The 23,737-nt window shown below is 36.8% G+C and overlaps 3 protein-coding genes and 1 pseudogene across 12 annotated transcripts; 1 reads left to right on the forward strand and 3 right to left on the reverse strand.

The window, feature by feature from the left end:
* Nucleotides 1-1,073: 1,073 nt before the first annotated feature.
* Nucleotides 1,074-3,382, forward strand: LOC112522527 (probable serine/threonine-protein kinase PBL19). Of its 2 annotated transcripts, XM_025131715.1 has the most exons (4): nucleotides 1,074-1,560; nucleotides 1,874-2,134; nucleotides 2,378-2,500; nucleotides 2,598-3,382. In XM_025131715.1, exons 1-4 carry the CDS (start codon nucleotides 1,198-1,200, stop codon nucleotides 3,144-3,146), a joined length of 1,296 nt encoding a protein of 431 aa, XP_024987483.1. In that variant the 5' UTR covers nucleotides 1,074-1,197; the 3' UTR covers nucleotides 3,147-3,382. The 2 variants fall into 2 exon arrangements, with proteins under 2 accessions (XP_024987483.1, XP_024987484.1); XM_025131716.1 differs by lacking the exon at nucleotides 2,378-2,500.
* LOC112522526 (pentatricopeptide repeat-containing protein At1g63330-like) lies at nucleotides 2,037-9,352 on the reverse strand. 4 transcript variants are annotated; one of them, XM_025131713.1, is made up of 4 exons: nucleotides 6,342-9,352; nucleotides 4,783-5,016; nucleotides 4,658-4,697; nucleotides 2,047-2,110 (listed from the first exon to the last, which is right to left on the reverse strand). In XM_025131713.1, exon 1 carries the CDS (start codon nucleotides 9,287-9,289, stop codon nucleotides 6,590-6,592), a length of 2,700 nt encoding a protein of 899 aa, XP_024987481.1. In that variant the 5' UTR covers nucleotides 9,290-9,352; the 3' UTR covers nucleotides 2,047-2,110; nucleotides 4,658-4,697; nucleotides 4,783-5,016; nucleotides 6,342-6,589. The 4 variants fall into 4 exon arrangements, 3 of the variants coding, with proteins under 3 accessions (XP_024987482.1, XP_024987481.1, XP_024987480.1); XM_025131714.1 differs by lacking the exon at nucleotides 4,658-4,697 and having other exon boundaries at nucleotides 2,037-2,110; XR_003070197.1 differs by lacking the exon at nucleotides 2,047-2,110 and having other exon boundaries at nucleotides 4,364-4,697; nucleotides 9,245-9,334.
* Nucleotides 9,353-9,876: 524 nt separating this feature from the next.
* On the reverse strand, nucleotides 9,877-20,658 carry LOC112523191 (transforming growth factor-beta receptor-associated protein 1). Of its 6 annotated transcripts, XM_025132687.1 has the most exons (14): nucleotides 19,425-20,573; nucleotides 17,254-17,529; nucleotides 16,739-16,935; nucleotides 16,514-16,655; nucleotides 14,889-15,161; nucleotides 14,325-14,397; nucleotides 13,671-13,719; nucleotides 13,285-13,561; nucleotides 12,481-12,536; nucleotides 11,971-12,039; nucleotides 11,746-11,857; nucleotides 11,391-11,480; nucleotides 10,414-10,584; nucleotides 9,877-10,338 (listed from the first exon to the last, which is right to left on the reverse strand). In XM_025132687.1, exons 1-14 carry the CDS (start codon nucleotides 20,571-20,573, stop codon nucleotides 10,246-10,248), a joined length of 3,027 nt encoding a protein of 1,008 aa, XP_024988455.1. In that variant the 3' UTR covers nucleotides 9,877-10,245. The 6 variants fall into 6 exon arrangements, with proteins under 6 accessions (XP_024988455.1, XP_024988461.1, XP_024988456.1 ...); XM_025132693.1 differs by lacking the exon at nucleotides 17,254-17,529 and having other exon boundaries at nucleotides 19,425-19,818; XM_025132688.1 differs by lacking the exon at nucleotides 9,877-10,338 and having other exon boundaries at nucleotides 10,501-10,600; nucleotides 19,425-20,658.
* A 1,732-nt stretch (nucleotides 20,659-22,390) lies between these two features.
* On the reverse strand, nucleotides 22,391-22,909 carry LOC112523277 (annotated as a pseudogene).
* Between the last annotated feature and the right edge of the window lie 828 nt (nucleotides 22,910-23,737).

The following is a 23,737-nucleotide window of genomic DNA, read 5'->3' on the forward strand; positions in this document are numbered from 1 at the left end:
GTGAGACCCGTAAGACCAATTTATGTTTATTGATCAACTTTATAAGATAATGATCTAATGGTCTAAAGTTGCACAGTGGCAATTTTGTGATTATTGAGAAATCTCGTGGCAATTTTATGATTATTGATAAGTCTCGTGGCAATTTTGTGATTATGAATATTCAGATTGTAGATCTAATCCAAGGGTTGAGAATTGGTCTTACGGGTCTCACGAAAAACACTTGGTCTCACATGATCCCAAGTGTATATATATATATATATATATATATATATATATATACATACATCTATATTATAAAACATTTGACAAAAACTCTTAAAAATCATTTTTTATGCGTAAAGTACTCTTTATTAATGCTTATTACTTAAAACTCAACATTGCAAGTAGATTGTGCGTAAGTACAACTTATTAAAGTTCCATATCTGAATTTGTGTAACTAACTATAGATAAACATAATCAAATACAGGATAATCATTGAGTTTCTAACAAAATACTTAATTATTATCTTTATAAAATGTTATATTATTAAACCAAAAATAAATTATTTGTTATTAAACTTAAATTAAATTATAATAAAAAAATTAAAGAAATTACATAAAAAATAAGAACCTTTAAATAGTTAAATTTGATATTAACATTGATATATTTTTTTTAAATTTATATTTATTCAAAAATAAAATCATTATTACTTTCTTAAAGACATAAAATCATATTATAACATCGACAAAAACAAATAATAAAATAGAACATTAAATTCGAGATATGTCTCGCTGCATTGCACGAATACTGTTCTAATATATAAAAAAGAGGGGCGTCAAATTTATTATTACAAGCACCACACAAACTTCCAAAGAAATTGGGATCTTGGGAAGAAAGAAAAAAAAAGTTTGTTGAAGAATTAAAAAGAAAAATAAAAATAAAAAAACAAAATAGAAATAGAAATATGTTTGAAGCATGCAAACGTGTTGAAATTTGGTATTAAATTGATGACCGCATTGAAGTCGGTTGAACCAACCAAACACCAAGGATTTAAAAGGAACCATTTCTGACTCATTCATCAACCTTCAATCTCTATCCACTCCCATCTCTCTCTCTCTCTCTGTTCATTTTGCAGGTTTCTCCTTTGGGTATACCTCCATAACCATTCTTTACATACTTCTAAACCACACACCAACAATTGGAAACCGGTTTGTGAAGATGAAGTGTTTCCATTACTTCAAAGATAAAACCAGGAGCCGATCTCAAAGATCGGCACCCATACTAAAAGACGAGACTAATTTCGGCATATCGGGGGATGTTTCGAGTGGGGCTCGAGTCACTCAGTCCACAGGATCAGCAAATTCACCTCGCGGCATCATGGAGTTATACGAGGAGAAGGCTGGGAAATTAAGGGTTTTTAAGTACACGGAACTTAGACACGCGACTAACGATTTCACGAGGCTACGTAAGGTTGGGGAAGGTGGATTTGGATGTGTTTATAAAGGCTCAATCAAGCCTCTTGATGGCAATGGTGATCCCATTGTGGTTGCTGTCAAGAAACTCAACAGAGATGGCTTTCAGGTATGAGTTTTGTAAATTCAATCATATGTGTAACTGTAACCACGAGCCGACTCACTCAATAACCTCAAAATCAACTTAAAACCATAATGAAAGTTATTTGTAGCCCATAACTTTGAGCTTATAAAGGCCCACGGATCTGATTATCTTATGAATTGGTAACTTTATTGTGCAAATATAAGTCTTCAGAAAATGGGACAATGTAGGGTTGACTGTATACCTTTTGTGTACATTGTGCTTTGCAAGTTGTACAGGAATGCAAGTACGTAAGCCCGATTTCTGACCTTTTTTCTTGGAATATTGAAACTGGATGCAGGGTCACAAACAATGGGTGGCTGAAGTACAGTTTCTGGGTGTAGTCGACCATCCGAATTTGGTCAAACTAATAGGATACTGTGCAACAGATGGCGAACGAGGGATCCAACGGCTGTTAGTTTACGAGTTCATGCCCAATAAAAGCTTAGAAGATCATCTCTTCACCAATTCTCCTCAACCTCTTCCATGGCAAAGAAGACTAGAAATTATGTTTGGAGCAGCACAAGGTCTTGCTTATCTGCATGAAGAATTAGAAGCTCAGGTATTATTTGCTATTTGCTAATTCTCCAAAAAAAGAGATCATAAACTAACAAAGGATCATTGGCCCAGAGATACCTAGGTTACCAGTAGAGCCCAAAGGTCGAGAATTAAAACATCGTCAAAAGTGAGGAGTGTGTGTGTATGTGAGAGAATATTTGATGTACATAAATATTATATTCTTCAAAGAAACATCATAGACTATACGTCTTAAATCACATTTTTTTGTCATTGTAAACGATTTTAGGTGATATTTCGAGATTTTAAGACGTCCAATATTCTATTGGATGAAAATTTCAACCCGAAGCTTTCGGATTTTGGGCTTGCTAGAGAGGGGCCAACGGAGGGTAACACGCACGTCTCGACTGCAGTGAGTTCATGTTCTTTCTTTAGTATAAAGATTGTGTGGTATTAAACGGAATTTGCATCATGTTGATATTGATATTATGTTTGGTTTTGGTTTTTAGGTTATGGGTACACACGGATATGCAGCTCCAGACTACATCGAAACAGGCCATCTTACAGCAAAGAGTGATGTGTGGAGCTTTGGTATTGTTTTGTATGAGATCCTAACAGGTAGACGGTCATTAGAAAGAAAACGACCAAAAGAAGACCAAAAACTACTAGATTGGGTAAGACGGTATCCGATCGATGGTAAAAAGTTCGGGCTTATTGTAGACCCTAGACTCGGAGATCAGTACTCGCTCACTGCAGCGAGGAAGATTGCAAAGCTAGCAGATAGTTGTTTGCTCAAGAGTGCCAAAGACCGACCTAAAATGAGTCAAGTGGTGGAGTCATTGAAGCAGATTCTAGAAGTACCAACCGAAGGAAGCCCATCAAGCAAGAGTTTGGAGATGGTTGACGATGAACCAGAGGATTTGACTGAAAAGACAAAGACAACGGACGGTTCGGAGTCGTCTAAGAGAAGATTGGCTCAGTTGGCTAAGTTAAGTGAACATGTTGGGGGAGTTTCTAAGAAAGGGTTCATGATAATGCACAGAGCCAAAGTGTCTTAAAACACACGATGCATTCGACAACTATAAACTATAAGAGAATGTTGGAAAAAAGCGACGACGGTGAAAGTGGTGTAAATGGATCTGATATTGACTCCATATTTTGTATAATTGGATATCTATTTACACCCTAAATAGTGCCAACCTGAGGAAATAGGAGATGTAGATTTCAAGAAGATTCAAGTACATGTTTGCATGGCAAGAAGGGAATATGTTTATCAGCTATAGTTAATTCGTTCATTGATCTAAACTACTTGATATCCATGTTATATAATAGTAATAACATATATATTTAATCAAATAAGGGTTGGGTTCCGGTGAGAAGCGTAAGAAGAGATCTCTACCCTTGGATCAATTCTAATTGAATGTGCTCCAACATGCATCGGACCAATTCCCTTCTAAAGCGCAATTCATGGGTGGGCATGAGATTAAAAGTGACCAAAGATTCAGATCTCTTCTTATGTTTCTCACCATAACTTTCCTTCTCACACGATCCTTTGCCATCAAATAATTATACTAACACGTTTAAATTGCATATGGTACAGTCTCAAAAACAAAGAATCTACTTGCTAGAACAGAACAATACACAACCAATGAAAAAATATATCGAAAAATATTTGAATTCAGTGAATTCAAGTTTGACCAATATCATTAATATGAATAGCTAATATATATTGGATTCACAGAAGAAATATAAAAAATAACAGATATAATGGAGCAGAATTCGGGCATTATCAGAATTCAAATAGTATTCGTTACATTTGAATCAAAATATTGATTTTTAACATCTGTTATCTAATTTAGAGGTTGGAAACTTTAATTGAATTCAAGTTCAGCTATCAGCATATACATTTACTAGCCTAGAGATAACATTTTGGATCATTTTTACTCCCAGTCAACCTTGAATCAACCTGTGTCACTGGATTAGACCATCGAGTCACTAGATTTAAAGGTGTGTTTCTATATATGTGGCTCTGGGATTGACCTCGGCTGGCTTTTTTTACTGGGTGAAAGTCAAACTGGCAGGGTCAGAGTCATGTTTTTAGATATCTGACAATAATGATTGACCACGATCTTAATTTTAGCACTAAAGGCAATATTTCCTCCAACAAACATTTGGAACCTATTATTAGACATGTTATGCTATTAATCAAAAGTCTTCTAATATATCATAGACCTCTTCTGGCAACAAAAATGAAGCATCTAGTGGATCAAATCAGTAGCAATAACTAGCTTTTAGCCCAATTAGATCTCATCAAATTGTGATCACAATAATGGGGCAAATACATGATTCTCGTTTAGAAATTTATCAATAAACAAAAATGTTCCAACTCACATGACCAAGGGAGTGCAATACATAATGAGAACTGGGGATGAGAGGAGGGTATATCAAGGATCCAGTTTAAGGATTTTCATGTTTATTTTACAAGATCTAACGATTAATCCAACGTATTTCTATGTGGGGATAGTTTTCAAAGTTCTCAAAGCAAGAAGTCAAGAACAGTGAAACATACGTCAATTTTGCTTGCAAATGATTGGATGATAATAAATTTCCTGCACAGTAATGCACAATCTATCATGATGTGTAGAAATTTTGAAAGAAAAGTGGGTAGCAGAGTGAAAAGAGCTGTACTCACACCTTGCTAATTTTGTAGAATACTGCTGCGAATCTGCAACCGTCATCACAGAAATGGGAGTCTATTGGAATAATGGTTTCAATCATCTGTGAGCTAATTTTATGAGCCATGTACTGCAATAGCATCCACTGCATTTGCTTGAGGCAGATCATACGATCCATATTCATGAATTCAGTTTTGACCTACAAATCTGACCGTCTCCTTGACCACCCCAGGCAACTCCATACAAGCAGAATCTAGAATGAACAGAAAAAGAAGCATGTTACTTTCAATATATATATATATATATATATATATATATTATATAAAAGTTTCAAGATGTCTAGTTGTCAGGCTGCCAGATGAAGGGTAAGAGATGCACAAGGGGATTATAGAAAAGTTCATCCAAAATAACAAACCTTTTTATCTAAAAGTAGTTGGTTGGACTACAGATGAACCCAACGAGATACTGTAAAGTGGTTAAATACAAGAAGATCAATCTCCTAGTCTCTTCATACAAGAAATTCTAAACTCGTCCCCCCCCCCCCCTTTTTGTGTGCACATGTTGCCTTTTTCATGGCAAACATTATGTCCCATAGATTATAGCAGGTCTAACTGCCATGTTAAAGCTAAAATTTCAGCTTCAACTAAAGCATTGACAGAAGCGTTCAACAATCAATCAAATATCTAAAATATACCTAATAGCACAAAATAAAAGGAATCTGGTGGACAAAAATCAATGACATCATGCACTTCATAAACATCAATGACAATGAACAGGATACAAAGATGATATCAGAAAGACCAAAAGAAATATGAGCACAGCTCTTCTCTCCAGTCTAATATTACACTGAGGACAGTCTACACATGAAGAAAACACACATATACAGAAAACACTGTACATATCTAATAATGGATTCAAACATGAAGATATTCCAACAAAACAAACTAATTTTTTTGGGAATAAATCTGAAGTCTTGAAGGTGCAAGTTTTCTGCTGAGCGAGTTGAAGCCATAGTAAATCTTATTACTTGAAGAGTTTCTAAAAGAACAAATACATTATTGAAGTTCTCTTGTTCTGAAAGAGTATATCAAGGTTCCCCATTCTACACCACTTTTTAATTTGAAATGGAATGGAGACCAAGATATGTCACTGTCATTGAGAAATTCTCATATAATGGTGGGGTTAAATTATATGTATAATAGAAAAATCTGGCAAGCTTAAAAAATAAGACACTTATGGGCAACTGAATCACTTAAAATGGACTTCGAAATCACATCAAAACAAAAATGAAAACAAAAGAAACTGGAAGGAGGTGGAATCTTGTTCAGTCCATAGGACACTAGGTTCAACACCCTACCTTTTACTGTTAGAAACATGCACATCTATCCACATCCTTACAAGATGAAATAAACATAAAAGTTTGATGAAGGTACGAGATATTCAGACTTAGAATACTAATTACGATATATAGATTATACTGATATAATATAGGCATATGAACAAGAAATTATTCCCAATCGCAATATAAATTGCCATAAGAATACCAAATTTGTAACCATTATGAGGGATAACAGATACCTATAGGTTGTTTTATGAAACTCAGCATATGACAGAGGCTCTTGTGCTTTCAAACAGAAGCTGAGACTTCCACAAAGACCTCAGGAAGCTGATCAAAATCATCAAACTCTGGTATCAGTTGAAAATGTCTCCCTGAGTCCCGGTCCCATCCTTCCGTCTTCCACTCTCCTGGCTGACCACCTCCCCAGATTAAGACTCTATGCATGGACTCTCATCTCGAAACTGAAACCTTTCTCTTTGCATTTAACTCACTTGTTGACTTCTAACATTGGTTGTTGAAGAATACTAGTAGTCACCTCTAAGGAACTACTAGATCCACTGTTAATCATTCTTATACCAGAAGTATATGTTTCCCTGTAAAGCCTATTTCTGTACAAATAATCGTAAGTAAGGTACATAAGGAAGTCTAGGAAAAGACTTTTTCCTGATGTCCCTCTTAAATATACATCATCTCCTTTTATGTCATGATTGGCTCTTTCCAAAACTCCATATGTTATTTCATCAAATTCAAGGCCTATCTGCCTCAAATGTTCCCCCCACATCAAAGCCCTTTCTGGCAGTCCCTGCCTACGAAGATGAGACAATAACAAGTTGATTGTCACAACATCGGGAACAAAAGCCATCTTAAGCAATTTTGCAGTCAAGATCATAGCACGATCCAGTATATCATTGCAAATGGCATTCAGCATTATGTTATACGTTACTGTATTTGGAACAATCCCAGATGAAAGAAGCTCATTGAACGCCAATACGGCTCTATTCATCCTTCGACTGCCACAAAAACCATGAATCCGAATATTATAGGTGGTAATATCCGGGTCCCACCCACTATTATACATTTTATAAACAAGAGTATCTGCATTGACCATGTCAAATCCCTTGCAGTATCCATTTATCAAAGTGTTGTAAGTAACGATGTCTGGTACCAAGCCAAACTGATGCATTTCCATAAACGTATCAATAGCAGATTTCATCCTACCCTGTTTACAGTACCCGTTAATAATAATATTATTAGTGAACAGATCAGGAAGAAGACCCCTTTGCCTCATCTCCTTCTCCAACTTCAGTGCCTCGTTTAATTTTCCATCATTGCAAAATCCGCCAATCAAAGAATTATAAGAGAAAATACTTGGCACAATCCCTTTATTTTTCATTTCTAAGAACACATTATATGCCTCCTCAACTAGACCAGCTTTAGATAATCCATCAATGAATACTGAAAAGCTAACAGCATCTGCAGCCGTTCCTGTGTTTTCCATAAGTAACCACAACTTTTGAGCACCCATCACGTTCCCAATTTTAAAGTATCCATCTACAAGCACAGTAAAGGTCATTCTATTGACTGGAAATTCCTTCTCTCTCATCTCACACATAAGCTCCTCGGCCTCTTGCAGCTTGCCCTTTCTTGACAAACACATGAGCAATGCATTACAAGTGGACGATGAAGGTTTTATGCCAAGCTTAATCATCATAAGATAGGCGTCAAATGCCTTCTCTTCTAATCCATCTTTGCTGTAAGCAGAAATTATAGAATTAAAAGCAATTACTGTAAGGGGCAAACCCTTCTTGAGCATGTCCTCTAGAAGTTCAGTTGCCTCTTCTGGTCGTCCTGCCCAGCACAATCTTGCTACCAATACATCAGGCAATGAACAATCGTGAAGCAACCCAGACATGGATAGATCTCTTAACAAGTGATCCACATCCTCATCTCTTCCATATTTGTAGTACCCTGCAACCAAAATGTTAAACGTCACACCATCGGCCTTAACATGATTGTTCCTCATTTCCTGGAAAAGCATAGACGCCTGACCAATTTCTCTAGCCTTAACAAAGCCATCCATCAACGCATTATAAACAATAGCATTTGGATACACACCCATGTCTTGCATTCCATCAAAAATGTTCCTTGCTTCAACAATGTTTCCCTCCTTGCTCAAGGCATTGATAATTGTACTAAACGTGGCAACACTTGGACTACAACCCCTTTCCACCATCAACTGCACCCAACTCAAAGCATCCAAAGTTTGTCCACGGATGCAGTATGCATTGATCAAAATGTTATATGTATAAACGTCCGGTTCGCACAGAAACTTCCTCATCAATTGTAACAAAGTCTCTCCGATATGAACTTGCCCCTTCCTACAGAACCCATGAATCATCACATTGAATGTGATATTAGAAGGACGGGGCCCTTTTCTAACCATATCTCTGAATAGCTTCCAAACACTTCCATAATCACCTACTCTAAGCAACAGTCTAAAGAGAATTGAAAGTGCTGACAAACCCGGCTGCAGTCCAATCATTCTCATTTTCCCCAAAACCTCCAATGCCTGTGAATTCATTTCAACAGTCATGAAAGCACGCATAACTGAATCCAGAACTGAAAAATCTGACTCATGCCCCCAATGCCCTCTCCACATAAATTCCACCACCTCCTGACATCTGGACGATCCAATTCTCCATATCATCCACGATAACACATCCTGTGCCACAATCCTGAACCCCTGCATGGCTAATACATGGCATGCAAGGCAACAAGACCTAACTATCCTATCTGACTCCTCTCTGAACACAAATTTGAAAAACGCAAACGCGCCTTCTTGGTTTCCAAACAATTTCATGATATTTACTAACAAAAAAGGGCAAAATTCACGAGAAAATTCTTTCAAGACAAAATCTGACTGCGTTTTAATCATTTTCCCCAACCCTAATACGATTCTACGCCTCTCATTCAGATTTATAACAGCATCTTCACTATTTAAATCCTTAAGAGGTGAAAAATCCACAAGGTAATCACATTTATGATTGGAAGATGATGAAGTATTGAAGCAGTGTGAGCATTGAAAAATTGGGGCTTTTGAGAGTAAACCGGCCGCAGTATTAGAACTTAGAGAGTTACAAACCTTAATGAGAGTGCTAGACGAACGCCGGCTCACAGTAGCAGACATCCGGCGATAGGCCGAAAAGCTATCTTCCAGCGAGCTGTGCCGTCACCGGTCTTGCAGGATAGAGAAGCAGAGCTGCTACTGTGCTCTTGTAGCAGAGTGGCGGAACGATCAGAGAAATTGATGTAAAACTGAATTTTCAAAAATAACCCTCTATTTTAAACTTTAATCAATTTGAACCTTATACTTCATAATTACGATTGAACAAAACATTAAAACAATTCTGCAAATAAGATTACAATAATAAACACATAATCATTTATAAACTCAATAAATTATATACAAGGACAAACCAGCTTTCATTACATAAACATGTGTAAAAATACAATGTTTACATAGTGTTGTTTGATACCTGAACCGTTCATATCAGTGTTATGTTGTAAGGATAATAAATACATGTCTTAAAACATTATTTATGTTACCTTTAAATATATTGGTGGTTTATAATTCAGTTAAATTGATCGTTGTATCATTTTGTTTTTCTCTAAAACATCCCTAAAATCGGAACTTATTTAAAGAGTAACGCTCAACAAGTAAAACCGAGGTACGGACAAGCGGACACATTCAAGAATGCAATTACACCCCTGTAACAAGAAACTCAAGAAAAGTACATGCAAGGATCAATTCATATACTTGATACAACGAATGCAACCATTCGAAATACAAAACGCTTTAAAAATATTCAACGACAAAACGCGAAACACGATGTCGTTTTGCATCCGCGTAAAACTAAACATGTCGAATTCTAAGTGTTTCACCACACCTACTTGGGGTTAACCTGTTGTGTTATCTACCGACTCTTATCCAGAACGAAAATGAAAAACGGTGGGGAAAGCTCGATAACCAGGCCCTCTTGCCACAAATTTAGCATGTGACACCAAAAGAAGGTCGAGCCCAGGAAAAAACGACGCCAAGTGGTTAGGATGTCGCTGAAGATGTCTAAGGTCAAGCATTTACAGTCAGTCAGTAACAAGCCAGCCAGGTTTTAAGACGGGATCGTTCTTGAAGTCACGGCCCGTTACGGATGTGGATTCACCCTGGCGTCGGAAACACTACAAAATGGGGGAAAAACATTAGTTCGGGTCAACAATAGGGTCTTAACATTCACATTTCGACTTCTTGTTTACCTTGTAGCAAACTATGGTATCATCGGGATACATTGCAAACAATTTTGTTCCAAGCCTCGCATGACAAGAATCACATAGACTCTCGTCGTTAATTTGAACATGCCGAGATCTTTCCTCCAATCGTGCTAAATTTGCATCGAGGCCAACGGCCCGGGATAAATTATGGACAACCTATAACAGTTAAGAGCTTTGCACAAGTTATAACCTCTAAAACAATCTCATAAACTAAACAAAACAAAGCAAACTCAGCATATCCCGCTCAGAAGTAGAGTGTGAGCGAGTAAGATGTGCGCAGACCTTTCCTCTTGTTTCAAGAGCCGGAGAGGTGGTTTCCAAGAATTTTGACCCCCAACTTGCCTTCAGAACAATCTTATGCATAGAAGAAATTTCAGGCTAGGTTTGTGCTTCGTAAAAGTTTAGGGAAAACACAGCCGAAGAACGGAAAAGAAAGTAGTTACCAACTTTTTGCTAACAGGGGGTGTGTTACCAACTTTTTGCTAACAGGGGGTGTTCGGGTTGGCTTGCCCACACCTCGACTAATCCCATGGGGCCCAGAAGATAACAGCTAGTAAAATCTCCAAATGGCCTTGAGGAGACTCGAACTGGCAACCTATTGGGAGGTGCCCCTAAGGCCTAACCTTTATTTTCTGGTTGAGCTGGCCCTAAAGGTTGGTGGTTACCAACTTTTCTAACCATTGTATTTGGATTTTCTTGCAAATGGTTTGTAGTTCTTTCAAAAATGAAAAAAAAAACACACACACACACACTATACTTACAAGAATGAGCACATTCCGACAAAATGTACCAGCTTCAATGGGTTCTTTTTCCGAAAGAGCTCATTCTTGCAAACCAGTGTTCTCTTTTTGCATTTTTGCAAGAACGACGAGTTATTTGCAATGAGAAGCCAAATAACGGTTTTACATTTAAATAAGTGAAACTTTTAAAAGGAAAGTGAGAAAATCATATGAAGAACCTACTTGTCCTTGGTAATGATGATGAAGACGAGCTCTAAGCATTCTTAAGATCGTATCGGAAGCAAGCTGTAATGGCATATTCGGGGACAATCTCTGCAAGTAAGAACCTAGTAATTTTCAGCAAAAACGACTTTGTGATCCTTAATCATTGGAGAGCCTTAATGTGTTCGTTTGGAGAGCCTTAACGTGAATAACCTTCTGATAGTTTTTTATTAAATGCATGATCTTCTGACAGATTTAAGAATGTCTCTGCCTAACAAAAGAATGCCTCTTCCTAACATAAAAACGTCTATCTGTCAGAAGGTCATGCATTTAAAAGGGAAAAAGAGGGTTAGAGGGTTATTCTCCTGATTTATACCTCAAGAACTTGCAGAGGATCAAGCGCTTCTCCATGGTTATGGAGAAGACGTACAGCAGCTTTGAACATAGGCTTCTTGCCATCTGTGGGATTTAGATAGATATCAAGCAACCTGAAATCATAAATCCAGGAGAGATAAGTACGTTAACTGAAGTGTCTGTGTGTGTGTGTGAGTGAGAGAGAGAGAGAGAAAGAGAACAAGAGCAAGATAGAGAAGGGACCAACTGCATATAGGCATCTGGTCTGCCAATCTCGGCACAATAGTGTTCAGCAGCATCGTTGTCCTCCAATTTCCTGAAGATTTTTCATTACATAAATCGTGACGTTAAGGAAAACATAACTGTTTATCAATGATGTTTTCTCTTTGAGTTCTTGTGAGAGTTAATGAACATTGAAGGGAAAAGTTCAAATGAGAGCCATAAATATTTTAAGAACTTGGGATCCAACTATTTCATGTATTATTCATGATGAATAACCCTGAATAATCATGAGATATCCAGCATTTTTCATAATTCATGATATCATGCATTTTCATCATAAATACCATTACATTTTTATCATCAATATCATGTATTTTCATTATGAATAGTTTCCATATGAATATTTATCATGACATTCATTACGAATAAAGCAAGAACAGTTGGTTCTGAGGTTCTCAAAATATTTATCAGTTCTCGTTTGAACCTGCTCCAAACATTGAAACTCCTTAAATGTTGGTAGTCGTGAAAAACTTACACAGCCAGGATCTGAAGCACCAATGTTTCTTGTCCTAGTTTTCGATAAAGGATAGCCTGCAAACAGACCAAGAAAACATATTTTCAATACTAAATCCATAATAAGACCCTTCGTTCCATGAAAATTGCAACATTTCCTTTTCGGGTAACCTTCTAATCTAGAGTTCACTTACGCCCATTAACATCATTGTGGAAAACTAATGATATTGACTTGGATCCACACGATCTTCTTTATTTTGTCACTDTTTAAGGGTATTCAAGACCACATGATAATAGCTAAAGATTTCTCTTAAACTATGTGTCTGCTAAAATGTTGTACTCCCTCCATTAACATCATTTTCAGGTAACCTTCTAATCTAGAGTTCACTTACGCCCATTAACATCATTGTGGAAAACTAATGATATTGACTTGGATCCACACGATCTTCTTTATTTTGTCACTGTTTAAGGGTATTCAAGACTACATGATAATAGCTAAAGATTTCTCTTAAACTATGTGTCTGCTAAAATGTTGTACTCCCTCCATCACAAAATTATGGTCCACGTTTCTATTTTAGCTTGTCCACTTTCAAAAGCAAGTGCATACTTTCCAATTCTACCCTTAATTACGAGTGGAGAAACTCATTACTCCCTCTATTATTAAGAGTAAATTTGTCATTTGGTTAATTAAAAAGTGTAATAATGACACATTTCTAAAACTTTGTGCTTTTTTCATTGTGGCTTCTATTTTGGGACGGAAGGAGTAATTTTCACGGGACCCTACTAAAAAGGAATAGGGTAAGCAAGACACACCATTATGACAGACCTTTTCCAACCACAATTCCGATTCTTGTATCAAATCAAGAACCTCTTCGGGGTCATACAAGTCGGAAGATTGCAAGAAGAATTGCAGTCTCTCTCTGACGGGATTTTGGAATATTGAATTCCTACCGTTAACCTGATCCGACGTTCCAGCTTCGGCATCACGAGACGGACTTTCTGATTCGTAGGTTTCAAGTGCTGATTTGGTGAGTAACAGAGCATATGATGTATGGAACTGAGGATCATCAGAGTCTTGATCTTCGATCAACCATTGCAGATATCTTCCGCATTGTAAACAATATGAAAAGGAAGGATCATTAAGCAACAATATTTACAAATCAGAAGCACAAAAAACCTATATTCATCAAAGCTAGTAATGATGGGATGTACCTCTGAAGAATTTCGGTTTTTTTTGGATCAATCGCAGCAATTACTTCGTCTGCAAGAAAGAATATGTTGGAACATGATAACAAGAAAGCTTTAATCCAATGTCATATATACACCTCACAGCATATTTACTCTTTGGGGTACAGGACAGGTCTGCATACGTCCCACCCCCGAAGACCCTACTTTCTAGTGGGACATACTAGAAGTGTTTTTTTCTTGTGGACCCACATAAATATCATCGTTCTTGGTAACCATGCAATGAGAAAGCAACTTAACTTGGAATCCTTCCAAAAAGGTTTATTCATTTTACGAACCATCATAGTTGGCCTTTGTTGCAACCAACCATCATTCTGGCCAAAAGAAAAAAAAAGTACTTTTGGAGAAAAGGAGCTGTTTTGCATTTAATTTACACAATATGTCCAAAATTGTTCATTATTGCAAAATACAAAGTTCTTCTTTTAACATTTTCACAAGAATGATGGTTATGTTGCAATGAGAAACCAAGTATGATGATTTAAAAGGTCTCTGTCTCTTACCAAAAAAATATGTTGCAATTGCCATGGGACGATAAAAAAGAAAAAGTTTAAATTATAAACAAGTAAATAAAAGTTAACAGAGAGAAGAATACTTGATCGCTAAAAACATCAAAGTCCTTACATGGAGGAAGCTGATGACTCCTTTTCTCAGACGTCAATATTCGAACAGCAAGCACCTGGTTGATATCTGCAATCTAATTGAAAAAGCCAGCGTTCCATGAGCTAGAAAAATTGGATCAAAAAAATATGAACAGAGTAATTCATTATTAGAAGCAGTCGCACTTCGCTTTTCATTGCAAACTAATGGTTTATTCTTTGCAAAAATGCCATATTGCAAAGTGTAGTGTTTCTTTTACATTTTGATGGTTTGTTTGCAATAAAAGAACCAAAGTTTCAACCAGTGATCGCATTTTTGAACCGTAGATTGGTTCTTCACTACAAACTAACCACATTCTTGCAAAAATGCCATAAAACGCTATAGTTTGCAGAATTTAGCGATTTGGGACAACTTATGAAAATGTAAATGCAAAAACAACCATCATACTAGCACTTTTTTTGTCCAAAACCATTCATTCTCCCAAAAAGAACAATGATCTGTTTGCAACAAAGAGTCAACATATTATGGTTTCAAATGCCAATAACTCCTTTCCACAATCCTTGATGCTTATTCAAAAAGCAGCCATACCCATCCAAGATGTTGCAGTATCAAATCTTGATCAGATAATTCCTCGAGAATCCTTGAAGCTTCAGCTGCTGCAGTCTCTTTGCCGTATATAATATTTACACCTACATCATGTGTTTCATTTAATTGTGTCGGGTCTGTCCAATAGCCGGATGAATAGTTTCTTGCCAATATCCGCCATATGGCAAGAGCCTTGGAGCTCATCCCTTTGCTTTCACAGAGGAATGCAAGTGTCCTTAAATGCCCCGAGTCGTTCAGTAAAGTTTCCAGCTCCTCCTGCATTGCCCATTGAAGTAAGACAGTCATCCAAACACACCTCTCACTAATAATGATGCATAAACTGCTATGGTTCCAGTATTTGACCAACGACCCCACAATGTCTTAAGCCCCGATAAAGACTCGATTTTTGACCCTATAATTAGCAACAAACAAATAAACTATGCCCTATAGTCTAAGGCGGTCAGATGCGTGTAGCCATACCAATACTTTCCAGGGTTCTAAAAATACATGCTTAGGGCCGCTTAAGAGGATGCCTAGGCCTTTAAGGTGTGTTTGGTACACAGGACAGTACAGAACAAGACCGATCAAGAACTTGTTGTCCCACATTTGGTAGAACAATTACATCAGGACTGGACAGGACTGAATGAGACAAAAATGCATTTTTCCGTCCCACCGAAATAGGTGGAACAAAAATAAGGGAAATGAGGCAAGCTTGGTAAATTACTAAATTACCCATGTCAAATTCCACAATTCTTTCACCTGCCTACCTCACTCTTGCCCGTCCAGTCCTGTCCAGTCAAGTACGCATACCTAACGCACACTTCGATTAGTTTGGCGGCTTAATCTGCCACTAAGCATCCCCCATTGCTTCAGTTAGAAACTAATTGTTAATTAAGTGCTTCAAAAAGTTAAGCGGGATTACACACGCTTCTTAATCTGAGTTCATCAATCCATATTTTTCAGCTGAGGTATTCTTTCAATCCCTTCTGAATAACTTTATCAAAGAAACATTGAAATTAGTCACTTAAAAAAGTAATTATATCAAAATAATATGGTATAAAAAATTTCTTTCTCATGTGCTTACATAATTTTAAAAACAATTATATTTGTATGCATAACAATGAACTTTCAGGGGCTTGCTTAGTCCCAGCTTAGGCGATTAAACGTTAAAACATGAGTCACCCACCTAGCTCCTAGCTCTTCCTAGAAACAAATTCTTCCTCAATTTCGTATAGGGATACACAAGCAAATGCCAACTCCAAATCGTCTAAATCAACAAAACTTGTATTTTTAGTAAAACCAGTTACTAAAATAATACAAAATCAGAAAAGCATTTATCTTTTCCATGGAAGGATGCATGAGTAATAAGTTTCATTTGAGAAGATTGGGTGGATGTCTCAAAATTCAAGTTAGTAGCCTAAGCCAAACAAGCCCGGTATATCCACCCAGAGGTGGCGTCCCCCCCCCCAAAAAAAAAAGGAGGAGGAAAAAGACCTGACCTCTACCCCAAGACCTAAATTGCCAACTATTAGAGGGTTGCCCTTGAACCAAACGTTAATACATTTAAAGTGATCATAAATCAGAAAATACAAAGTGATGAGGAAAGGATAAAGAAAGGCCATCCATACCACTATACACCAATTTTCAGAAGATGCAAGACTCTCCATTTCATCGACACGATTTAGCGCTCTATACAGATACATTAATAGTGTGTCGACTCCCTCCCTCACAGATGATGACAGATCTTTCTCGCGTGAAGTTTTTAAATACCTAAAGAAGTGAAAAAAGGGGGTAAATGTTAAAAGAATGTGGCAAAAACAGATGAACATAACACCAAAGAAGAGCATATAAACCTGATTGAATTTTTTAAAGCAGAATCCAATAAATCATCTTTATTTGGAGGGTTCAAAAGAAATTCATCATCCACAGCCGTCTCCAAACCTGCTTTCTTAAGAAAAATAGCTCTTTGAATAGCCATCAACCCATTGTCAATAACACTCTCAAGAGGGGCAGGTGGAGGGTGTAAACCCCAATAACGATTTCTAGGTACCTGAAAAGCAACTTGTTATCAACTTATTTATGAAGTTAAAAGATATCTAGAGAGTGTTATTGACAATGGTTAATGATTATTGAAACATGTTTATTAAGTTTTTTAGCATATTGAGACATGTCTCCAACTTTGCAATAGCCAACACGATTATTAATTGTTTGTATAATCTTGAAGCCCAACATCATTGATCCATAAAGTTTCAAATCTTTGGCAACTCCTTTCTTTTTTTTTTTCTTGCTGGGCAAAATTAGAAATATACTTGAATAATAATGACTGAATGGATGAATAGATGATGAACAAAAGCATATGCAAGTATACCAGCAACGACCAACGATTTGGATCTGGCATGATGAACGGAAATATTTCAGAAGGCTGCATTGTTTCAGATAGTAGGAAGTGGTTCACTGCTTCCTCAAAACGCAAGTCAAACATCAATAAGAATCCCACTTGCGCGTGAACAAATGACAGGGTTTCCTTTGATATTTCACCGTCATCATGAAGCTCCTCAACTAAGGAAATAGCCTCCTTAAAATCCTTCTTTCTCAAAAAATCTTTAATTTGTTCTTCAGAGGGTACTTTCAAGTAACAAATAACCTACTTAGATATCAAACCAGATATGCATCAAAAACCTAAGGAATTTATAAAAATGAAAACGAAACTAAGACAAAATACAAGGAAAGTCAAAAAGTAGAAGTCAAGGGAACAACAGAATAAGCAACTCGCATAACGATAATGTGTGAAATCAAAGTGCAGTCATGGAAAGCATTAATGAGACTTTTGTCAAGAATCCATCAATGAAAATTCCCCCAAACGATAAGATCATAGGGGGCTAAAGCTTTCGCCATCGGTAAGAAAAGCGTAAAGAAAAGCTAAGCAATCAAAGGACTTTCTAGCACATACTCACCTAAGCAGGAGGAATCGGACAAAAATTCCCCCAAACAATGTGCTCATGTGATATATAACTTTGTTACTAGGTTATTTTGGTATAATTACTTTTCTAAATGTTTTAAAGGACTAATTTTGTGGTCCCATTGGTCCAATTAGTCATAGATGATTGAAAATCAACCTTCAAGTGGAGAAAAGTTGATGAACACAAGAAAAATCAAACTAACCCCTTAATTTAATATAAGTTGCTAATCGGGTGAACGCCACTTAACATCTATGCTGTTATAGAGGTGAAAAATACAAAATTGTGGTCGGGATATCCATTTAGCAAAATATGGTATAAGCGGCTTCCACTGAAAAACTCTTATGTCTGCAGAAAATGGTATAGGGGTAAATGTATTCTGGCTATTTTCAAATAGACCCAAATTGACGGATGGCTGAACTGTAAAATCGGTCTATCTATATGTATGTGGCTATCTTTAGTGAGATCATACGAAGTGTATGTTATTAGTTTAGATCTAACCAATTTAATGAATTACTCCTAAAGGTTCACATCAAACTAGTGCTAGTTGATGCGAGTTATGATATTTGAGATAGCAGTTATAGCGGTCCAAAAATAGCGGTTCATATAATATTTCTTAGGATTATATATAAAACAGAGGGGGCAGAAATTGGAGCAGAGGGAGTTTAATTGACCAATCTGCTTCGATTTTCTTATCAACCAAGATTAAGAATTCAGACTCCAGACTCGCGGTACCTGGAGACAGAAGCTGGAAATAGAAGTTGGAAACAGAAGCTAGAAGCTGGAAGTCTGGAACAGAAGCTGAGAGCCTGAGACTCGTGGGTCGTGGTCATCTAAAGCAGATGAGATCGCCGAACAGAGCCCAGAAGAACAGATAGTCTAAAGACTAAAACAGGTTGTCGATAGAGAAACCTAGTTCTTCCAACTTATGTTAATGGATTAAACTTAAGAAAAATAAAGCTCAAAAAAGAAACACTGGAAATAAAGCCCAACTATCTAAAAACAGTAACGTCAATAACGAACGCAATTGACCCTAAATATCGGTCAAAATTGCGGTAAATTGCGCCGCTAATTGCGCTACCGCAATCTAACCACCGTTATTTTGCTAATGTCCGCTATCGGAGATATCGCCGCAATAGCAGTGCTATTGCGCCGCAATTAACAGCATAGCTTAACATCTAGGCAGCCAAATAACTGGCCCTAACTAATTGGATTAGTGTGGGATGCTAAACGCCCTAAGGGTCGCTTTTTACATGAATGGGACTGGGACTGGCCAGGATTAGACGGTTGTGAATGAGGAAGGTTTTACGGTTTTAATTTGACATGGGTAGTTTAGTGATTTTCCTATCTTGTCCCATCTCCCTTGTTTTGTTCCACCTATTTTGGTGGGACTTGGTCCTGTCCTGTCCGGTTTAATGTCACGCCAAATGTGAGACAACGGGTTTTTGTTATTCCAGTTCCACCCTTGACTGACGTACCAAACACACCCTAAGCAATGATTTTTAGAACATTGTTCACCATAACAAAAGAGTTTAAATAACATAAATACACAAATTCAATCAATTATAGAAGGTGGGCATACCTTGGTCCGTGTTGCTACAACCACCACCTTACCAGTTCTGTCTTCATCATCCATTATAAAAAGCTGACCACCTCCTTCTCCGGCAAGCACTATCTTCTGAACAAAACTCCCGGATTTCTTAAGATACAACTCCATCTTGCCACTGTGAAGAGCAACAACACTTGTACCTATCTCTCCTATACCATCCGGAGAGCCATTAAATACCAAACTTCCGCCCACCGGTTGCCCTTGAGAATCAACGATAACTCCCACATTATCAACCAACATAAGAACCTTATACTCTTTCTTCAACACCTTAAGCCGCGGTGAACTTGACATATCCGGCAATGAAAATATCAAGCCACATTGACCCGTAACACACGAACACAAATAATAACCACTTGAACCACCAACAACAATCGAATCATCGATCCAAACAATATCTTTAACCAAATCAACACATGGAATCTCTCTCAACGTCACAAGCGACCCTGCAACACTATCGTAATTCTCATTGCTCCTACCAACAAGCCCCACCAAAATCAGTTTCTTCCCAACAGCAGCAGCAAAAACACAGTTATCATCGATAGGCAAATCATTCACCCCGCCACCATTTAACTTCCCACCACCACCACCACTACCACCGCCTAATCTCTGTAAGAAACTGGAACCTGCACTTGCATCCCCTCCCCCTCCCACGGTTAACTTTGAAAAACCCCCATTGCCTTTACTCCTTAACCTCCTAGCAACAACACTAACACCTTTAAGAGCACCAATCTTTTTCACAGGCTTAACTAATTCTAAATCAACAAAATGTATAAACCCATCTGAAACTACTAGAACCTTCTCAATCTCACCAAATACATGTATTGATTCTACTGCACAATCGCTTATCAACATATGCCGCACAAATTTAATTTTGTCATCGTTGTCGTTATTTGCATTGTTGCTATTATTCTCATGATTATTAGTATTACTATTACTACCAGAATTGGAATTGGGATGATGAAGAGAGAGTAAGAGGAGTTTACCGGAGACGGTGCCAACGTAAATTAGGGTTTCGTAAAGAGAGGTGGAAAAGAGAGCGATAGATCGAATTGATGCTGAAGAGAGGTTGAATTGTGCAAAGGGTTCAAGGATCATGCGAGATTTCAACAGGGGTTTAGCCATTGGAGATGAGATTTTGGGTTTAAAGCTTCGACTTTTCCGCCATTTATGTAGAGAAAGATGGAGAAGACGATGGACTGATGGTGGGTTTTTGTCGATGCGATTCAGTCTTCTAATGAGTACAAATCTACGGGCAAAGAAAACCCATCAGTGACTCCAAAATTCCCAATTGAATTACATATTATTATACAGATCTATGATGACATACAAATTTCTCTTTCACCCACAAGAACAAGAACATGGGGAAAACGAGATGGATTAAAAACAAAATTACACCGTTACAAGATTCAGTAAAACTTTCTTCACATCAAGATAAATTTCCAATGCTAAAGCCACACATATTACTTGTTAAATGCATATTATATATACCAGTCGTGTACCCGCGCAATGCGGCGGGAGCTATGAATTTTAACGATTTTGAAGTTTCATGGGTTTTATTATAGAAGATTTAACATTGATATAAGTTACACTTGGTTTTTACATATTAATACAATTTGAATAAATGAGAGTTATGATTCCAATTACAGTCTATCGATGAAAAAAATTGTATAACAATTTAAAATCCAATATATTTAAAATCCAACATATTTAAACGACTCCACAAATGTGTTCGATTTACACCAAGAGCAAAGAATCAAGAGAGCGAGAGTTCTAGAGCAACTAAATGGGAGATGAATGAGAGAATTTTTAATAACTCATGGTGAATATCAGTTTGAATCTCACATTGGTGATGGGAAAAAGACATAGAGGTATGAGAGGGTGAAGACATGAATGAAAGGTGTCAAAAGTATCTTGGAAACATGAAAAGAAAAAATGATAATGTGCATTGGTAACTTGTACTATATGCTATTTTAATTGTATATAAGAGATTTTAAGATTTAATGCATAAAGTAGTAGTACTTAATGCATTATGAGTTGTTTTTTAAGATTTTTAAGATTTTGTGCATAAATGTATGGTACTTTATGCATTAAAAATTGTTTTTAAGATTTTGATATGTATCACGGCTTTCTTTTTTGGAAAGAGGACAACACCTCTAATAAAAATAAACGGACAAAAGATACACTTAATTAATGTGAGACTTCCACCCGAAAGCAAAATCACCTAGGGTATTGAGACAAGCCCCAATATCTAGATGACTAACACTAATCAAACACATATGGTTGGAGCAAACGTCATACCACGTAACTAAGGGGCCGTTTACCTAAACACTTACCCGTAAGCGTTTAACGGTAAAATTCAACGTTATCGCTTACTTACCTGGTAAGATTTTAGTCTACCAAAACGACATCGTATGTAACAACTTACCCAATAAGTGCTAACCGTGGTAAGAGTTGTCGCTATCACTTACCGGGTAAGACTTTCGGTTCTTGTCTTCGTTCTTACCGGGTAAGATTCTTGGTCTTTGACATATTCATCCAATGAAGTAACATGACTTAGTAAACACATACCTGAGTAAGCATTTGTTAAACGGCCCCTAAAATCCAAAGAGTATAGAGCAACAACACAAGTTTCGTACCAGAATTTGAGCATGGGTAACAGTCTGTAGTCTTCCCTTTACGCTACCACCAAACAAACTTATACAATTATTCTACCTAATTGATCATATGGGTTCAATAAGTGTAATTTTTCTTACAGGTAAATACCATCATGCCTATTTTATGAAAAATAGTAAAAGATTTTTGGCTTAAAATATATGCTGCTTTAGATATATAATCTCACATTACAACCACAAATAAAAGATGCATCAAACATAATCTTTTATATTAAATCTAAACTATAAACTTAGCATATGATAATTTCTTGAACCAAATAAAGGCAATTCCAACATTATATTGATAATCCACTATGTCTCCAAATATCTCCACCCTCATTCTACAAAATTCATCAAAGCATGCAAAATTGAATTGTTTTCAACTTTCTTTTCAAATAATTCAAAATCAAACATGTTTTCATTCATCATCTGCACCACCAGCTGCCGCATTCAGAGCATTCAGCCTCTCAATAAGCTTCTCCTTCCTCTCATCATATGTTAGCTTCTTCAAGTTGAACCTAAACCCACAAAAACAACATCAACACACATAATCATCTCTCTGTTTTTATAAACATAATCTTCTGCAAAAGTTATCTTTTTACCATCAAAAGGACATATTTTAAAAAATAAGGTCACCTCTTGTGTGCTCCTTTGGAGGCTGTTTCTCCAACGGGTTGGATCAGCATGAATGGCTGAATGCACCTTCTTGTACAGCTCTTCAATGTTTTATGGGTCAACTCCAGCTTTAATGTATTCAGAGAAGTGAGACTGATACTTTTCCGGCTCATCTCCCATCAAAGTCTGCATATAAACCAACTATTTTCAAATGATATGTTCTATTTTCAAAGATGCACTACATCTCTTGTTAAATAACACTCACCCTCATGTAGGAAGCAACATGCCCACCATAAATGTACTTGCGGTGGACATGTTACTTAGAAAAACACAAAGAAAACAGCAAAACAAGCAGTAGTTTGGGACTGTTTTGATACAAACAAGCAGTTTGCGACTGTTTCTACAGCAAAACAAATTGTAGAAAATGTTAGACTGCAATGAGATGAGTAACAACATCGGACAATCAAGACTTACACGAGCCGAGGAACGATGTCGAGTATGCCATTCTGATCACTTCTGTAATAACTCCTCACGCTTCTGTTTACTCTCTCTGATACACAAAGTTCCAATTAGAGTTCACACATAAATTCTTTAACCACAATCCTCTTGACATGGAATCAACAGGATGAGAAACTGTCCATAAACACAAAAAAACAAACTCTATTCATGCATTTTTACTCCCTATGTTCCTATATAAATGTCCAGTTCACTTTGTTATAAATGTTAAATATAAGATGAAAATATACAAGAAAAATACCCACAATCTGAAACTGATTCTCCAAAAAATAAAGATAAAAAGATCAAAAATTGATAGAACTTTACATAATTAGGAAGTGAAAACTGGACATCTAAATAGAAACAATAGGAAGTATTGAACAATTACGTTTTCCTTTATACCTTGTTAAAGAATTATAAATGACATGGACTGAAGCTTGCTGTTCATCAACAGTTATTCGGGGTCTCTTAATACCAGATACGGCTAACATGTCATGGGAAAACATAATAGGAAACTTGCTAACA

Source organism: Cynara cardunculus (assembly GCF_001531365.2).
Source record: "Cynara cardunculus var. scolymus isolate 2C chromosome LG 12, CcrdV1, whole genome shotgun sequence".
Classification (NCBI taxonomy): domain Eukaryota; kingdom Viridiplantae; phylum Streptophyta; class Magnoliopsida; order Asterales; family Asteraceae; genus Cynara; species Cynara cardunculus.

Excerpts from the sequence above, each read along its gene's own strand:
- LOC112522527 (XM_025131715.1), top strand. The coding sequence starts at position 1,198 with ATGAAGTGTTTCCATTACTTCAAAGATAAAACCAGGAGCCGATCTCAA. Across the intron at positions 1,561-1,873 it reads TCAACAGAGATGGCTTTCAG|GGTCACAAACAATGGGTGGC; the intron begins GTATGAGTTTTG and ends AACTGGATGCAG. Across the intron at positions 2,135-2,377 it reads ATGAAGAATTAGAAGCTCAG|GTGATATTTCGAGATTTTAA; the intron begins GTATTATTTGCT and ends AAACGATTTTAG.
- LOC112522526 (XM_025131714.1), bottom strand. The coding sequence starts at position 9,289 with ATGTCTGCTACTGTGAGCCGGCGTTCGTCTAGCACTCTCATTAAGGTT.
- LOC112523191 (XM_025132687.1), bottom strand. The coding sequence starts at position 20,573 with ATGGCTAAACCCCTGTTGAAATCTCGCATGATCCTTGAACCCTTTGCA. Across the intron at positions 15,162-16,513 it reads CTGAAAATTGGTGTATAGTG|GAGGAGCTGGAAACTTTACT; the intron begins GTATGGATGGCC and ends TGGGCAATGCAG. Across the intron at positions 12,040-12,480 it reads GTGCTTCAGATCCTGGCTGT|GAAATTGGAGGACAACGATG; the intron begins GTAAGTTTTTCA and ends AAAAATCTTCAG.